At 33.3% G+C, this 19,888-nt stretch overlaps 1 protein-coding gene across 7 annotated transcripts in view; it reads left to right on the forward strand.

Annotated features, from left to right (window-relative positions):
• The window catches only part of Dh31 (diuretic hormone class 2), a 710,452-nt gene extending 695,136 nt beyond the window's left edge, over positions 1 to 15,316 (forward strand). For 4 of the 7 annotated variants that reach the window (XM_072537472.1, XM_072537475.1, XM_072537474.1 and 1 more), the window contains one exon: positions 10,534 to 12,689. In XM_072537472.1, the coding sequence (XP_072393573.1) occupies positions 10,534 to 10,669 (136 nt within the window). In that variant the 3' untranslated portion in view covers positions 10,670 to 12,689. Of the gene's footprint in view, positions 1 to 10,533 lie in introns of all 7 variants that reach the window. The other 3 variants (XM_072537480.1, XM_072537477.1, XM_072537479.1) reach the window with 3 other exon arrangements.
• Positions 15,317 to 19,888: the final 4,572 nt, after the last annotated feature.

Here is a 19,888-nt window from a genome sequence, read left to right on the forward strand (position 1 = left end):
AGCTATTACCTGAGGTCATGGTATTTGATCCCTATTTCCGGTTTTGTTTGTTCTCAAAACCTGAGGTTTTCCTAGAAAATTATGTAGATTGCTAACAACACTAAAACATTTTACACTTCCATCTTTCCACTTATACACACATATTTCCCCAGAACTAACCAAATCTGACTGATTTTGGGATAGCTCTTTTTCAACACATTATATTTGTTTAGGAAAATATTTTTTTGTTTGCCTTACAGTGCCAGAAACAAAAGTATTCTTTTTCAGTACTTTCTGCGTTATTGGTATTGTGATGAAAAAATTATCAAAGTTACGCAATAACCACAATTTTGATATTTCGACGTAAGTTCTAAAACAACACGTTCCCTTAACATATCGGACGTTAATTTAGTGGCTTTTCCTTAATATATTTGCATGCCAATGCCTAAATTTTACAGCCTCTTTTTATTGTTTTCATTGGCATGTACATGTACTTTAGTGATGCACGCTCTTTAACCCTGGTACATAACACTTATTTTTTAAGGCGTGAACTTCACACTCGGGTCTCAGAAACCCAAAGCTGTTTTTTAGCAAAAAACAGAAAATGTGAATATTTGATGGATTTGGGAGAATATCTAATCTTAGTAGAATGTGTAAAAAAAAATTTAACCATGGTGTGGTATTTCACAAAGAGATATATTTGTTGAAATTCAAAAATAACATAAAATAATATTTAAACATAAAACATTGTTATTAAAACAAATAAACATTAAATTGAAATTATCATCTACAAAATATACCTGTATAACTATCCTTGTAACAAAAAAATAAACTCTTTTGGTAATATGTCTTAGTTATTCTTAGCCAGGTCTTCAGTTTCTTGGATCTTGATGTTCGCATTTACAGCATAGCTGGGCTCCATGTTCCATGCAATATGGTCTGCGACACTCAGAACACGCAAAACTGGTTTTTCTATCTTTTCCTTTTGCACAAAAGCAGCATCTAACTTTTTTTGTTAAATGAACATCATGTTGTGGTGGGGGACTTCAATTCCCAGAATTTCAGAAATTCTTTACAGCAGTGTTTTTTGTAAAGTAGCCACGGTCGATCGTTCTTGTAAACATGGTTCAATTAGACTCATTCCTAACTGCTTTAGAAAAGATTTTCGATTATTGTTTCTACTTTCCTTCCAGTGGGGATTTGAGAGAGAAAACAAAACCATTGCATTTATTCCACTAGCATCAAGTTTATTGAAAAAAAACTCGTAGCGGCCAACGTCTGGTCTTCCGTGAGGTAGTGTAAGAATGGCAGAGCTGATCAAATGTATCTGTTCCTCCCTTCGTTTAATTATACGAATTTATAATATTAAGCTTACCCGTAATGGCATTAAGAGAGTCATCAGAAGGCAATGGTGGCAGCAAAAGAACAATTTTGTTTTGTTTAGGAGTATATGAAGTTTATGAGTTTTATTTCTATCAAAAGCAAATAGCGATGTACCTACTTCTTTTTTTTCTTGAGAAATGTAGCAGGTATCTCTCTCTTATTTTTTCTCAAAGTACCTAGGAGAGTTAATTGATACTGTTCTAACATTTGTTCAGCTAAGAAAATTGACGTAAACTAATTATGAACAGTGAGGTTTCGGTTAGTTCCATGTATTGGTTGTGAAAGTTTTCGAACATAATAAGCCGGTACTGATTCATTGTTTTCTGTGGTTACTCTTCCAACGTATGGAATTGCATTGAGCCTATAATATGTTTTTGAATCATCTAGCATCATTATTTTTATTCCACACTTATCAGGCTTACTAGCCATATAAATTCGAAATGGACATTTTCCTCTATATCCTACAAGCTGTTCATCTACAGTACAATATTCGTATGGTGTATAGTACGATTTACAGTTATTCACAAAAATGTCGAATAATTCTCGTATAGGTGCAAATTTATCCACTAATTTTCTTTCTGCTCTACTGTCCTTACTATCAAACCTCAGATATAAGGCTATAAATTGGAATCGCTGCTGTGACATCGTCGTCCGAAATATTCCATTTCCAAATTTTACTGACCAAAGTTCATCTAAGTTACAGTTAGATACTCGTAATGCACCTGCTAAAAATAACAGCCCAATGAAAGCCTTCACTTCTGTGCTAGTTACTAGTCTTGTGTAACTCTGCTGTTTAATATCATTGCATTTACGAATGATTTCTTCATTTGAGTGCAAAACTGTTAGTTGATGCCTTTACTCGACTATTTTCTCTACTAGTTGACGCCATTATACTAAAATAAATAAAAATAAGTTGAAACAAAATTATTACCGTAAACATCACCCTTGGGTCCGGGGTACCCATGCTTATACTTCTGGAAATATCTTACCTCGTTGTTTCACTAAAATGTAGCGGATGACCCGTATTCTAACTCGGCTTACGACAGACTGAATTTACATAAAGTGACGACACACATAAACCACTCATGCACATGTCACATTGCAATGAATGACTCTCTGGGTTTCTGAAACCCAACAGTGCAGTTCCAGGGTTAAAAGTACATATACTATACTATAGGTAGGTGTTTATATGGCGTAAAATTATTTTGAAAGGTATCTAAGAAACGGTTTATGAGTAATCTAAGTTTGTACGATGCCAATCAAACCCTTTAATTTTCGGTAGGGGAATATTTTCATTATTGTTTAAACGCAAAAATCTCAAGACTCAGGAACCTTTTTAATGTAAATACTTTAGTCATACGTTCAACATGAAAGTTTTTACTGCTAGAGCAGTATGTTCTTATTGTTGGAAGGCTGTGGAACCACATGACTATAAGAATACCCAAAAAAGCGTTGAGTTCTTCCATATCCATAAAAAGTTGCGAATTCTTCTGGCCAGCGTAGAAGTTCGATTCTTTGAAAATAGTTTGACAGATACTCCCACTAAACAAAACTCTGAAGAAGTCGATTAGCTTACTTGAATTAATGTCAAAATTGATGGTTACAGATTCAGTAAAATCAAATGATTCGAAAAGGAGATTGGGGACGTTTTTCTTGGACCACACAAAAGATTGATTTGAAGGAGCAAGAGCTTGTTCTTCTTTCTCGTCTTTATCGCCAGGAGTTAATAAACTTCTGGCTTGAGGTAATGTTAACAGTTGTTCATCCTCGTCTTCTTCATCAGAAAAAGTGTTTAAGCCAACTTGTTGTGTTTAAAAGCAAATCCATCATCTGGATTAAAGTCGATCCGAATCATCAAAATCTTCCGTTAGAATTTTTTCTCTTTCTTGTAAGAGTACATTGGCACACCCCTTTCAAGTACTGTTATGAAGCACTGGGACATGTCGGCTGGGTGTCCATACTAGTACTCGAGGATTGTGACGAAATTTTGGAAATTGAGCTTTTCTTAGTGAAATTGTCGTTCGCATCCTCATCGCCATCGAATTCGGAAAGACAATACTCTTCATCGCTTAGATGGTCCGCTCTATACTAGAGTTTAGCTTCTGTAAGCAGTCGGTTTTGGGACATTTAAAAAAACACAAATAATGTATTGGAAAAATTGTAATAAAAAACAGGCCTCATAAATAATTTAAAATCTTATAGAACCTTGTCTAGCAAATAAATACTAAACTTTGTTTTAATGTATCCTTAAAAATTTTAGTATTGTGCGTAAACAGCGATCTCAAAATTTTTGTTGGTTTAGTATGTGAAAAAATAAACTTTTATTTGGTACAATTCTTAAAATGATTAAAAATATTTTTCCAAAGGGCTAATGTCAGACAACATGATTTTTATAGAAATTTGTTGCCACAATATTGTTTAATAACTGACATAAATTTCAAAACTAAGAAATAAAAATTGTTTGTACTTTGGGATAAATAAAAACAAAAAATTTTGGGTTTAGAATTCTTATAAAACATATTTATTCCTGCAATAAATATTCCGATGCTTTTAAAGAATTATCTGCTAATTAGAAATAATAAAAAAAGTACACTTGACACTTACCTTCAATTTTTGTCCAAGTATTTTATTCCAAATGATACGTGTTCAAAAACAAACAAAAATAAAATTGAACGATTTTTTAAAAAGACTGTTCCAGAAAGATGGTCTGGTAGCTTATTATACCAGTTTTGTGAAAAGTACGTGGTTGCCACGCCGCATATAGGTTTTCGGTATTTATACGTACCATCATGCATTCAGTGTATCGACTGCGCCTACAAGGATTGTTTTCACCACAACTCTGATGACAAAATAAGCCGTAATGGCTTGTGGTATATATAGCTACCTGAGAGCGATAGTGGGTTAAATTGTTAGAATTCCAATATGTAATTGTTTCAGCATTCTAAAGGTTGTACTTTACCGGTAATCTGATGATGACCAGAAAACTATAGTGGTCGAAACTGGTCGTCGCTTACTAAATCAATAGATTTTGAGTAAGTCTGTCATTTATTTTTGCTACCTAGTTTGAAATGGACTCACACGATTAACCAATTCAATATTTTTTTTTATTTAAAAAAATATACCCGCATCAACCACTAAGGGTTATTAGAGGGGGACATACACAAACAGTAAGATACATATTGTTACATAAAAAAAATTTTTTTTTACAATCTGGTTTAAGTTTAGTCATTTTAAGATAACTTAATAAAGACTGTAATTTTGACGTTAGTATACTTTTTAAATTGTCACTAAGGGCACACGCGATTCTTTCATTCTGGTACACTGGACACTCGACAATTATATGTTTCACTGACAACTGAGTGTTGCACTTGGTACACATCGGAGCAGCCTCCTGGTTGAAGATAATATGGTTGTGGATAAGGAAAGTATGTCCTATTCGGAGTCGGTTGATGATCACTTGGTCTTTTCTATTACTTGGTAACATAAGTTTGGTTCCTACTTGACTAAGAGATTCTTTGAGTTTGTTGGCAGTGTGATCCCAAGTAGTTTGTCACGCTCTGTACATGTAGGCTTTGATATTTACTTTGTGATCGGTCCAAGGCATTTGATTTATGATAGCAATACTTGGGTTGGTTGTTGCATTGCTTGCCAGAGAGTCCACTTCCTCATTACCACTTATTCCCATATGGAAAGGTACCCAGATGAAGGAGATATATTTTTGTTGAGTCTGTAGATAAGCTAACTCTTTTTTGATCTTGAGAAGTATGGCGTGAGTTATATATAGCTGTTTTATTCCAAGTAATAAGCTCATTGAATCGGTGATGATAACAAATTTTCTTTCATTGATAAAACCACATTTTTTCATGGCCTGGTGAATTGCCGCAGTATACATACAACAATGTGTTGTGATTCGTATGGCAGACTTGACGTTTTCGTATATGTAGGCTGCAGCATGTTCTTTATCACATTTGGAAGCATCCGTGAAGATTTGATGGGTTGTTGGGTATTTGGATATTACATTTTTATAAGCTGTATATGCCGTATAAGGAAAGGATGTGTGGAATGTTTCGGGAGTTCTTTTCCAGACGTGTCTATTTTTGGAGGTTTGATCATCCAAGGAGGAAAATTTACATAAATAGGCATAGGAAGACTGAACTGTTCTAAATTAAGACCAATACATTTTATTCGCTTAAGAAATGGTTGTTTTTTTATTGCAATGTTTCTGTAAATATCAGACAATATATTTGTTCTGAAAAGTGTTGTTAAGTAGGTTATGTCGCTGTTGTTTGCTGAAATTCTGGCAACGTAATTTAGTGATAGGAGTTGCCTTTGTTGGCTTAAGGGCAGTTCATTAGCCAGACCTTGTAAGCTACTTACTGGAGTAGTTCTTGTGGCAACTAAAACTAATCTCAAGTACATATTTTGAATGTAGTCAAGTTTTTTTAAAGATGTTTTGTTAGCAGTATCGTAGCATAAACAGCTTTAGTCTAGTTTACTTCGTATTAGTGATCTGTATAGAGTAAGTAAGGTTGTTGTATCTGCCCCCAAGAGGTATTTGATATCATTTTTAGTAGATTAATTCTGGATTGGCAAGAAAGTTGCAGATTGGTTATGTGGCTTTCCCAGTTTAAGTTATGTTCAAAAGAAAGTCCTAAGAAATTTATTTCTTCTGCGTATTTTAAGACAACTCCATTTGGTGTTAATTAGGTGGTGTTAGGATAATTTTTTCTTTTGATAAAAATTAAATAACGTGTCATTTCACTACAGAATATAAAACCTGTGGTTTGCGACCAGCTTTCAATTGTGTGTAAGGTAGTTTGCAGTACATGTGTTCCCAGAGTTACATTGTTACGTTTTGAAGTACTCGTTTAGAAGATGTAAATCCATTGGTTCTAACTTGAAAAGATCGTGTTTCTAGAATATTTTTAATAAAGGACAACATATGCCCTTGAACATCCCATTCTTGAAGTGTTTTTAATATAAAATGTCTCCATGTTGTGTCAAGTTTTTGGTTATGCAAAAAGGATTCATGTATACTAAACTTGATTCAAGTATTATTAGATTGTCTGTTCTGGATCTACTCGTACGAAATCTACTTTGTCAGATACTTATTAGGTTATTATTTTCAAGGTGCCATTTAAGACGATAATTAAGGATTTTTTCTTGTAGGTACAATACGTAAGTGATATTGGACGATAGGAATTTGGATTGTCTTTTGGTTTATTATATATAAAAATTGGAATTATATTAGCCATACCTCGGAAGTATTTTGTCCCTTTTATTCTGCGGACTTTGTTCCATATGTTGCCTAAGGGAGTGGAAGGATTTATTAAAGAAATGTACTTTTTCCAACTTTCTCGTTTTGCTTTTTTGATTAATTGTCTGCTTTGAGCTCTGAGATGTTTAAACCTTAAAAGGTTTTCGATAGTTTTATGTTTCTTGTAAACGAAAAGCGTGTTTTGACAAAGTGAGAGCTTGTGCAATTTCATTATTCCACCAAGGAACTGGCTGCCTTTGAGTCATTTTGTTTTTCCCGCTGCGATTATCGCTGCAGAAATAATAATGTCATTAAATATTTCAAGATTTTAGTTTGCGTTATTGGTTAAATTAGATTTGTTTGATTGTTCTTCTATCAGTGTTCGATATAAATCCCAGTCAATAACTTTATTTTTCATATCTGGTGAATTGAAAAGGTTGAATTATCATTAGTGTTTATGGTTATCGTGATAGGAAAATGATCACAATCATATAAATACCCCAATGTGTTCCAGTATAAATAAAGGAGCTAGCGACGGACTGCATAAAGAGAGATCTATGGCAGAAAATGTACCATTGTATGATTTGAACCTATAGAGCTTTTCACGTTAAGAAAATAACATTAGGCTTATGGAGATCAGTGTTGCCAAAACTCTCAGGCATGCGGTTTACTAGATTGTCGATATATTTTTCGAATTTACATTTTCTATTAACATTTAACTGTAAAGTCAGAATAACAACTAAAGAACCACAAAGCCTTATTATCATTATGTAATGTAGTCTCAGAGAATGACATAAAATCGCTGACATACGCACACCGTATTATTTTAAGTTGCAATTAGTAATTAGATATACGCATTCCAAGCGGTCCGTTTATTTGCTTTTAAATCTTTAGTAGCCGGCAAAGTGCATGATTTAACTAAGCAATATGTTCTACTGATTTCTATGATTCATGGTATATGATATTCTTACCGAAAAACAAATAAACTGTCGTTACTATAATTAAAATAAGATAAAATAAAATTATCTTTTGTAAATACTATTTATTTAATTAAAATCATTTTCCCTACTTTTCATCTCTTGTTTCGAATGGACACTTTTGGTCAATTACGTTAAAAAACAATTATTTAATTCATGTCTGTGAAAACGAAAATACAAATTATACATCCCTGAATCGTGCTTGTGTTCATTGTGGCATCGCTGCGCTTCTATCGTCCATAAGAAATACATGGCCCTATCTCCGCAATGTTATTTTCTTAACGTGGAACGCTGTATAGTAGATTTGCCAGTGTTTAGTAAAACTAAATTTAAATTATCAATGAGGTTATTTAAGAGATTGCCACATCTGTCGGTTTTGTTACTTCCCCAAGTATTGTTGTGACAGTTAAAATCGCTTAATATTATTTTTGGGTGTGAAATTTGGTTTAAAACATTGCTTAGTTCAGTTATGTCTAAATCAGTAGGATGAGGTAAGTAAATATTGCAAATATTGATTTTAATTTTGTGGGTGACTGACACTGCAACTATTTCGAGATTTGTTTGCAGTTGTATTTCAGTTGCATGATTATTGCAATATTATTTGAATAATTTTTAACATTAAGTTCAGGATGTTTCGAGTGAAGGGATTTTGCCGGAAAATCACATATTTCTTAAAAAGTAAGTGTAGAAGAAGGGTTAATTGACATATATTCTTGGGGTTTAGGCTTTTTCATATGTTTTTGAGTATCGGGATTAGGTAGGTCATTTTCAAGGATTTCAGGAGAGGAGATTTATCTTTTAGTAGCATAAGTAACTTCAGTGGTTTTTCTATCGCTTTCACTAAGGAGTTATCTTGGAATATTTTTGGTTGATTCAATATTTGTAATTCATTGTTTGTTTGTGAGGAAGTGGTTTGGTAGTTTGTACCTAATGTTAATTCGTAATTTTGTATGGTATTGGGTTCTGGTTCCATTAATGTTTCGTTATCTTCTTGGTATTGGTTTAGTGGTTGTTCTTGTAGCTGATTATATTCTTCATTGGTAATGTTATGTATATTCACGCGGTGGTCAGTTTCCATTTGATTAATTAAGCTGCTTGATGATGATAAAGAAGGACAGTCAGAATCGTGATGTCCGACAATCTTGCATCTGGAGCAGTTTAAACCATCTATGAAAATGTATAGTCGATATAATGTATTATCGAATGAGGTTAGAAATGAGTCAGGAATTGATGCATTTTCTAAAGGATTTATGAACATTTGCCTTTTAAAGCTGAGCACGTGGCTGGTTTCTGAGTCTTGCATGTCTACTCGTGGAAACGTCATGTTGGAGGCGGATTTTATACCCATAGTTTTTAAGTTCTCTTCAATTATGCTATTAGGTATAGTAGGACATACATTAGATATGATTAGTCTCTGGGCAGGGGTTAAGTCTTCTTACTTCAATCTGGTTACCATCAATATTTATATATTTGTGAGAGCTGAGAAATTGATTAACTACATATTTAGAGAAAAGGTAGATGCAGATGCGGTTGTTTGCTATTTTAGATGCCCAAACAACATTTTTGGGCTGTAATATTGATCCAACAGCTTTTACATATTCAAAAACTTTTATTCCTTTTATGGTTGAAAGTATAATACCTTGGTCTTTTGAAGGATGTTTGAAACTGTTTAATGCATTGGAGTAAGATATGTGACGTAGTGGGTAAGTGGGTACATATCGTGAGGTAGTAGTTAATTCCGATTCATCCATCTTCCCGCTGAGAATTTACGTACATTGGCACAGAGGATCTGAAGCCGGACCTGGCCACTTAATAAAATTGAACTGCAGCCTAATCATTTGTTAGCAGCAACAACCAGCAAAAAATTGTTTTCGATAGTCGATAAGTTGAATTGAATTCGATAAAATATTTTGAATTTTAAACTTCTGATTTTAAGGTTATTAATAATGCAGTTTTGTACTCACAGAATTCTACGATTTTCAGTACACTGTCACATTTAACTTTAAGTTGCAAACAGTATAAAAATTAAATTATATTTTTAATTTTAACTAGTAGTAATTAATTAACAAATTTGTCAGAACCAATATAAAGCTGTATGATCTACTAGATATCGGGGCCGGACGGGGAAAATATTTTTATTTTATTATTATTTAGTATTACTTTAAACAGAAACATTACAGAAGGATACTAAAAATATCTTATGTGGACCATATCACCAACGTTGAGGTCCTACAGCGCATGATAAAAGAAAAAGAAGTGCTTAATTTAATTAAACAACGTAAGCTTGAGTACCTCGGCCACGTGATGCGGAACGAAGAAAAATATCGAATTCTTCAACTTGTTATGCAGGGTAAAGTATTTGGCAGAATAGGACCGGGACGCCGTCGTATCTCGTGGTTGAAAAGTCTCCAACAATGGTTTGGGATGTCCTCAGCGGAGCTGTTTCGCAGAGCAGTCAACAAAACCATGATAGCCTTGATGATTGCCAACATCCGGACCGGATAAGGCACTGAAGAAGAAGATTACTTTAAACAAACTTGTCATAATATTGAAAACTCAATCTCTACGAATCAGACTATTTTACGAATATTGATAATTATTGTTAAAAAAATTGTTTAAATAAATAAGAATATCTTCGCGTATTTAAAGTATATAATAATTATTAAAAAAAAACAAACACACACAAAAATATTTCGACATTATAATGAAGACACAAAATACGTATGTTAGAAAGTATGCTAAGTTAAGACAGCTCTGTAGGACATTTAATATTTCATGGCGAAACCTCATAAAAAGATCATTTGCATCCAGTTCCGAATTCGCATGATTCGATTGTAGATAAGGTACTGAAAAGAGGCCATGTAATTGAATAATTTGCTTACTTACAATTTCTTAAATACGATAAATACTATTACTAATATTCTGATATGTTTTCAGCTCAAAACGTGGTTTGGATCTCGGCCTTGGACGCGGATTTTCTGGTTCACAAGCTGCTAAACATTTGATGGGATTAGCAGCAGCGAATTTCGCAGGAGGACCAGGACGCAGGCGACGTAGTGCCGATAGTATCTAAATATATAAACTACTACGGAACTCCTTTTTTGTTTCCTTCCTCTTCGCAGCATTCTAAACCTCGCCAAAATTAAAAGACACTTAAAAGTCGGTACAAAAAATAAATGTAATAATGTGTTTGCTCTACGCTATGTAATGCATTAAATTAGTGAAGACATAGCCTTATAAAAAGTGTGGAAGGTCATTTGCAGCTTGACTCATTATTTAAAATTCAATAATTTATCTTATTTATAGATATAAATTTAAATATAAAGTCGTAATATAACAAATGTATTACAGATACCGGCATAAGTGTTTTTCAAAAAGTGCAAGTATTGTTTTTTTTTAAATGGTAATTGTATATTTATACATTTTGTTGTCTGCTTCATGAGTCTATTCATACTCCAGTTGCCAGGGACGAAAATGCCACCGAACCTCTAAAAACCATACGTTTAGGCTGAATTTTGCCGCCAATGTCAATTTTGGCACGCTTTAAAAGATGTAAAAAATTGACCACTTCTATCGCTAGGCTTTTTCCTAAAACCACCTTCGCGGAGGGGGGGAAATGGAAAAATTCGATTTAGCAGGAATCTGCTATTCTGTATGCTTATATCTGTATGCCACAAAAAATATTTCAAATAAAAAATGTAGCTAAGGTATTTTTGAATAGTAGTATCTATGTACCAAGGGTATTAAATAGATGTTTATGCCCAGAGGGCGACGATGTTACAAACCCGAGGGCCTCTGGCCTCAGGGTTTGTAAGTGGCCCGAGGGCATATACATCTATTAATACCCTCGGTGCATACAAGTTTTTATGTCATAGTAGTTCGTTATTGCATCTACAAATAAATATGTTCTAAAAAAGCCGAAAATTCGATTTCATTTTGACAATATTTACTGTTTATTTATTTAAATGTGTCAAACTAAAATCGAGAAAATGTAAGATATTTTTGAGATCTTAATGTAATCTAAACAACACTGGATCCTTTCATAATTGCCAGTTTTATGTAAATTCTAAGTAATATTTTGAAAATTTGTTAAATAAAGATGTTTCTAATAAGTTACGTTTGTTTGTATCTTTACGCCCGTGCTGGCCCTAAATTACACTTTATGTCCACGCGGGCATAAAGTACACTATTACGCAGTTGGTAACTAAGCAATAAAAACACAATAATAAACTAGTATGACATAAAAATATTTATTAACAGTTTTCGTGTGGAATGAACTATTCTCTCAGAAACAACGCTTAAAGCGATCGGTGATTTTGAATGTCACTTATACGTTCAAAATAAATCTATGTTCAATAAAATTAGTATTAGTTTGGCGGCAAAAATTCGATATCTTTTGAGTAGAGTAACCTATTGACAAAAAATAAGATGCTTTTTAAAAATAAAGGGTGTAGCTTTCGTATGCATTTTTGTGTGTTTTGCCGCAAACTTAGTTTTTATAAGGGTATTAAATAAATAAGCGTGGCGTGATTTTCACCACTTTTTATGATTTTTATGAGATCAATACAGTTTATCCCTTTCACTGACCGACCACTACAAAGTTTCGATAGCTAGAGCCTAATCATTAAAATCTGCATCATGAAATTTTAGTTTTGTGTTTTGGCAACAAATAGTACAGAATTTGAAACTGCTCTTTTTCAATTACACTAGTAGGTTTTTCAAAATGTTTTAACTTCTGCTTCAAATTACACACAAAACCGTCCTTTTTGGAGGCATTTCCATGATGTGTGATAGTTTGTAATGTAAAAATTTAAATTTTGTATTTTTTAGTCATACCTATTTAAAATGCTTCGTATTTGTTGCCACAGCTCAAAATTAAAATTTCATGTTATAGGTTTTAAAGATTGGTCTCTAACAGTGGAAATTTCACTAAGACTGGTCAATGAAATTAATACATTTTATTGATACTACGAGAATCGTAACAAATGGCAAAAATCGCGCAACGTGATTTATTGATTTATTGAACGGATTTATGGAAACTGATTTTATTTGCGGCAAAATACAAAAATATGTATGCGAAAGGAGCTCTCTTCATTTTTAAAAATCATTTTGATTTTTGTCGATATGTCATTTCGATCAAAAGATATCGAATTTTTACCGCCGAGTTGATACAAATTTTATTTAACATTGATTTCGCGCGTGTAACTGACATTCAAAATCGCCGGTCGTTTCAGGATTTGTTTCTGAGAAACCGGTTTATTCTACATTTTAAAAAACGTGCTAATGAACATTTTTGTTCAAAATTATTTTAGCTACATTTTTTTTGTATTATCTTGTGACGAATAAATTCTTGGTAAATCGATTTTTTTGCGTTTTTCCCACCCCCTTTTAGGAGAAATCCGGGGGTAAAAGTGGTAAACTATTTCACATTATTTTTTTCAGATTCTTAAATTAATATTCTCATCAAAATTGAGCTTGTCTGTATGATTTTTAGGGGTCAGATCTCTGACGACTAAACTATCACAGTACTTTTGAATAATACTTAATCCAGATACAATAACATTCTCTATCGTTTATGGTCATTTACGTCATATTTCAGGTATCTAATTACCTTTGTGTATTTTGTTTTTCAAGTAATCTGGTAATTATACTTTTATTTCTCAATATCTTGCAAAAATCGGTTACAGTGTAGGTGAAGTATTAAAGGTAGAGTTATTACTAATGTAAGTTTTCATCCTATATCTATTCCCTTATCATAAGGTCATGCTAACAATGCTGACTATCAAATGATGTTTACACTCTGTAGTTGTGTGTCTGTGTGTGTGTATGTGTGTGTGTATGTGTATTTGTGTGTCTGTATGTATGTGTTTGGTTAGTAAGCTCGTAGCGATTTGTAATCAATTGCTTTATTAACTCAACATTAATAACAACATATACATCGAAATAGCATCTAGCGAAATAAAATAATGTATTTTTGATGACCGGTTTTGTCCTATTGGCAAAACCTCAAAATTTATCCAACATGTTGGCGACTCTATATCTAAATGTGTCACAACTATCACAATACTTACTGAGCAAAGGTCATTTAATGAAAAACGTAGAGCAATATTTCTATGTACGACTACAATTAGAGTCGTTAGCGGCCATCTTGTTCATTTTTCATCTTCTTCTATGTCTTTGGATTTAGAAATACTGACTCATCCGTCAAATTTCTCTTGGAAGGTGGACTCCAGACCCAGACTCCAGACCAGATGTTTTTTTCTCGTGTTTTCCATACCACATAATATACCTTAAATATTTTAACTTTGCAATGTACGGTCATATATCTATTGTTTAGAATTACATTATATTCACTGGAGAATCAGTTACAATATTTTTAGATAGGAATATCTCTTCTAGTTCTCTAGGAATATCAGTCTCGTTTTTAACTGCTGGATAGTATTTCATTGGTCAAGCAAATTAATTTCCTCTATTGATATGTTTATTAGGTTTACTACTTGTCTGATACGATTTATATAATTATCTTTGTAAATAACTCCCAGTATTAATTATTATTATTACATTATTACAGCGACAGCTATAAACAAAAACACAACAAAGTAAATCCCAGCTCCAGAAAATGAGATTTCTGGAGCTTTAGTAGCGGTGGGGTTATGCGCCTTTTCCATATTTTACCTTTACCTAGTCTGGCGAGACAGTGACCTTCGTTTTTGCCTCAATTATTTACTTTCTGCACTAAAGTATTGTATCGGCTGCTGATTTGGCAAACGGTGTTTACCTCACTGGCCGACCATTCAGAAGATCTTATCACCAAGCCTGTGTCTAACGGTGCACAGCGCCAATGCTCAAGAATCGCGGTTGCTTCATCTGGGGTCATTATCATCATCTAGCCTTCATTTATTATGTTCGCTGCTAGACATAGGCCCCTCTTAAACATCTCCATTCTTTACGGTTTTGTGCTCTTTGTTGCCAAATTTTCGTGATATGCCTGATTTCGTTAGCCCAACGTGTAGGTGGTCTTCCTCTACTACGTTTGTTTGCTCTTGGCCTACAAATTGGAATTTTGCTCGTCCATTGTGAGTCGTGCGTTGTCGCTACATGACCTGTCCAGTTTCATTTTAGTTCCGATATGCGTTTCACAACATCAGCAATACTCGTCCTTCTTCGCAGATCTTCGTTTCTTATTCGTCTCCCACAACGTCATTCTCAGCTTAGACCGTTTCATTCGTCTCTGTGTCACTCTAAATTTCGAATCCATAGTCTTGGTTAGAGTGATAGTTTCCGCCACATAAGGGTATCTGTGGAAAAAATTGCTGTCCCTATTTTGATAACCTTAAACTCACAAAAAGTTGATTAAATGGTGTAAAATAGTATTACTTAACCTGGGCTGAGGTATACATTCCCAGGTAAATAGTATTCTCACATTATCTCGTGTATGTGCTTCTGGATTTTTTAAAAACTACACAACCTATTTAGTTAACTTATCTATTCTCCAGATCTAGTGCTAGCATTAATTAATATTTGATTGTAGTACTTTTAATTGTAGTTCAAGTTCCTTACTCCATTGTTTGGATGGTTTCTTAGTTTGTTAAAAGTTTCATATGCTATTAAATTCATTTTATCTAATATTGTTCTGAAGGTAGTTTCTTGTGGCATGTTTAAGTAATTACTATTTAAATGGGAATAAGCCACAATTAAAGGTTAAATTATTTTATTGACGTTTCAATTTCCACTTCGGAAATCTTTCTCAAAATACAATTCAATGTTTGTATTTTGAGAAAGATTTCCGAAGTAGAAATTGAAACGTCAATAAAATATTTTAACCTTTAATTGTGGCTTATTCCCATTTAAATAGTAATCGTTGTATCTAGGATTTGTACCTCTTTGGTTTTTCTGTATACAAACTATCTGATACGTATGTGGAAATATTTTTAGCCTTTCCAATAATATAATAATATGGTTTTGTGCTATTTCAATCTATTTTCTATTGGTTTGGTCTCATGCTGCTAATCCATATGTTATGGCTGATATGAGTATCCTATTTGTTATTCTTAACTTCATTTTCAGGCTTCACTTGCTATGTTTTTCAATAAGAGATCTTAGAGTGCTTCTTAATATCCTCATCTTAGTGATAGCGCTATTGGTATGTGGTGTGTATGTCATTCTTTTGTCCATTAGTCTCCTAAGTATTTTATCTGGATCAATCCATTTGTAAAAGATCCTGCTAGACATTTTACTGGTTATTCTGTATCTTATTTTGGAAACGGTTAAACCTATAATTATTTCAAAAATTATTATATTATAGAAAAGGCGATAGTGTAGGTAAATTCTTTGTTGTTTGCGTTTATACTTTTATTTTTGTGATATTATGTTGATGTCGTGATCAGTTTTGTTTAATTTTATTACCTCTATACACGCAATAGTTCTTTTTCTTTGATTATCATGCCCAAATTAGGCATGGGTAGCTTCCATGACTATTTTTCGGTATTGGTTTTGATCTTTGCGGCATGTAATAATTCATCTGCTGATAGGCCAGTCCGTTAATAGCTGCAAGTTCGTTAAATGCCTTCATGCAAGTTCGTTTCCATACTGAGCCAAATGCTAAATGTTTTTATTAATAAAAGCTTAACCAAATCATCCACTTTACTGTGCTATTCTTGTAATAAGTGTCTGCAATCCTTCTAGACTATATGCGAAGATGACTGTATCAACCGCGTAACATATATCGTTCAGTCGTTCGTTGTTTAACAGTATTCGTTCGTCTACATCAGATGTTGACCACCAGATTCCGCCAAGGCCACGTTCATTATGTACTCTGATTATACGTTGTAGAGTATTAAAGACAGTACACATCCCTGCCGTACTCTTGTCTTTATTTCAATTGCTTTATAAATAATATTGTTATAGAAATATACATTTTTTTGCTCTATTTTTCTACATAATTGTAATCTCTTTTTAGTATTACACAATAACTACCAGATTCAATTGTTATACCAGATTCCATGAAATCCATCAGCAATATCCGCTTACGAAAATAAGGTACACAACTTTGTCAACAGAAGAAATATGTTTGAACTTCTTTACGACTAGTAAAGCGACTGTTTGGATTTTTGTTTCATTTTGGGAAAAAACTGAAACATTTACGTTTTGTCTCCCATCACAATGGAACCCATTAATCTTTACTTATATTCTTGAAGCTTTAAAAGAAACTGGCGAGCGCAGTGAAGATGTTTCTCCTTGTGTTCTGTCAGTATGTTAATAGTCGCGTTACCCATCCAAGTACTACACTCTAGTGATACCCCAATTTTAAAGTCAAAGCTATTTATATTGTACAGTAGGAACGTCCAATAGTCCGAGCAATAAATTCACATCTTCCTGATTTAAAGCATATCACGTTGGATCATCTCTGATGATTTTCCACTCCTTTCTTTAGCGTGGACGACCTTGCGACCTGCATAACTTTCGGGCGTGTTAAACAGACATACACTTGACGCCATACCCATCTGTCACCTGAGAATAAATATTCACGGGTGCAGTCCGTTTGGCGTTCGAAAAACGAATTACGAAATAAATTTCGCACTTGACAAGATTAATAATAGGAACCTCCATCTTAGATAGCTGCTGAGCCACGAATGAATGGGATGAGAGCCACAGTTTTGTCTCGCACCTTGCTGTATCTTCACTCTTAAATTTGAGCTATAACTCATAAATTATGGCATTTATGTATAGAGAATATAAAACTCAATAATATTCTCAAACGTTGTATGGAAGTTGGACCTGACTGAAAGAACTATTTTACGTACTTTTCATCAAAAGCAAGATTTTAGAGAGAAATATTTTTATTAATATACTTATTACATGCACTTGGAGCCACGTTACTTCAAATAACTTTGTATATTCTGTAAATGGAGGCTAAACATAAATTGAATGCGTATATATAATTTAAGTAAAGTATAGATTAGATATATGAATTTTTTGTCCCGAAAATTACAGGATCGCAATTCCGAAATTATGGCATTTATGTAAAGATAATATAAAAGTCAATAATATTGTCAAACGCTGTATGGAGGTTGGACCTGACTGAAAGAACTATTTTACGCACTTTTCATCAAAAGCAAGATTTTAGAGAGAAATATTTTTATTAATATACTTATTACATGCTCTTGGAGCCACGTTACTTCAAATAACTTTGTATATTTTGTAAATGGAGGCTAAACATAAATTGAATGCGTGCATATAATTTAAGTAAAGTATAGATTAGATATGTGAATTTTTTGTCCCGAAAATTACAGGATCGCCAACAATGCTCCGAAATATTTTTAAATTTATGGTAATAAATGGAAATGGGTCCACGAGCAAAAGAAATCTGTGTAGATTTTCCTTAATTGGATTTTTTTTTAAATGATATTTGCATTTAAACTTGTTTTAAATACCAAATAAAATTTTTATTAAATTCAGTAGGCCACAATCAGAAATGTATACACTTATTTATTTTTGCATCAATTGCATATGAATATTGCACTAATTTGTCTGTGCCAAAGCGTCAAATACATTCAAATAATTAATACCAACTACATGTTTTATAAGGTTATGTCAAACATCTACTTACTCATTTCCTTGTCAAGCTGTACCGAAAATTTGCAACTAGGATTCTCTAAAATAGGACTACAAACAATAAGTTTGTTTAAGCAATGAATTGTATGTAACTTACAACTATTACAAATAATGTAACAACCTTATTATTTATTAAATAAAAATATAAAACTAGTTGAATAATATACTACACCGAAAAAAAACTAATAATTAATTAGTACTATTGGCAATATTTTACTAAAAAAAATAGTTTATGAAATGGAACAGCTATATAAATTTAGAAGGTGGCTTTTTTCAAAAATGTCGGTTTCATACACACAAGCTGAAACTTGTTTTAAATTGTATATATTATGACGTTCATATGTTATGTTTAAAAAATTTACCGAAATTTTTTAGTCTCAACCTATTTATTTATAACAATTTTCAAACCACTTTTTTAAATAAATGAGTTTCTTTTAAAACGAATGTTATTTGTACGTGACTTTTTTGTAAAATGTTTACATTAAACGTAAAAGGCATATAAACAATTAAAAATGTCAAAACAAAGCCAATTTTACCATTTTTTGGAGGCCAATTTTATATACACTTGAGTGCAAAATAATCGACTCAAAAGCGATATTTGAGATTACACCATCTGTTTGAATGTAAGAAGTATGATAATAAAAAAATGTAATGTGCAAACAATATCTTTATTATTGAACTTACAAAAACTGCTATTGCATTATTTGGAAAACGCATTATAAAAAAATATGCAATACAAACAGAGTTTCCTAAATATTCATCATTGGAACTAACGCAAGAAGGACGTTATGAAAACAGAAATCATCAATTACAAAATGAATTTCTTAATTATTTAGTATTTGATATTTCCACCCCTACTCCTAATTACACTTTCCAATCGATTTCGCATGGATCGGATGACTTTTCTAATAAATTCTTGAGGCACTGCTTTCCATTCATCATTAAGCGCAGCTCTCAATTCTATTATGCTCCTTGGTGCATGATTTCTGTCCCGGACACTTCGTTTTAGCTGATCCCAAACACGCTCTATTGGATTTATGTCCTGGCTTAACGCAGGCCAATTTATTGTAGGTAGACCGATCTCAGATAGATATTTGGTGGTGACTCGTGCGATATGGCATCGTGCATTATCGTACTTTAAAATAAAGGCATCACCAATAAATTCCGTGTATGAAATCACATGTTCCTTCAAAATGTCTCTGATGTTACGATCCGCCGTTAAACCTCCTCCACGTCCCCCACCAGGCACGAAAATCAACATAGTTTTCCCATCCATAGAACTGCATGCCCAAAACATACAAAAACCGCCTCCATGACACAATTTCTCGTATACAAAATTGACCAGATCGCTCTCCTAACCTTCCATAGACTCGACGCTTCTTGTCGTTGCCATGTAGACAGATCCTATTCTTATCGGAGAATAATGCCTGACTTCATTGATAGTCGTCCCAATCCAGATGTTCGCGAGCAAATTCTAATCGCCTTTGCTGCATTTAGCTTGGGATGCGTAGCTGCCCTTTTAAGTGTCAGGTTGGCTGCCTTTAGTCTCCTGACTGACCAAACGCTGGTAACCACACCTTGGGCCTCTCTAAGCTCTTCTTTGAGTTTAGCACAACTCAAATGTCGATTTTTCAGGGATTTCGAAGCAAGAAATCGATCACCTCTCTCCGTTGTTATT

This window comes from Diabrotica undecimpunctata, chromosome 7, assembly GCF_040954645.1.
Source record: "Diabrotica undecimpunctata isolate CICGRU chromosome 7, icDiaUnde3, whole genome shotgun sequence".
Classification (NCBI taxonomy): domain Eukaryota; kingdom Metazoa; phylum Arthropoda; class Insecta; order Coleoptera; family Chrysomelidae; genus Diabrotica; species Diabrotica undecimpunctata.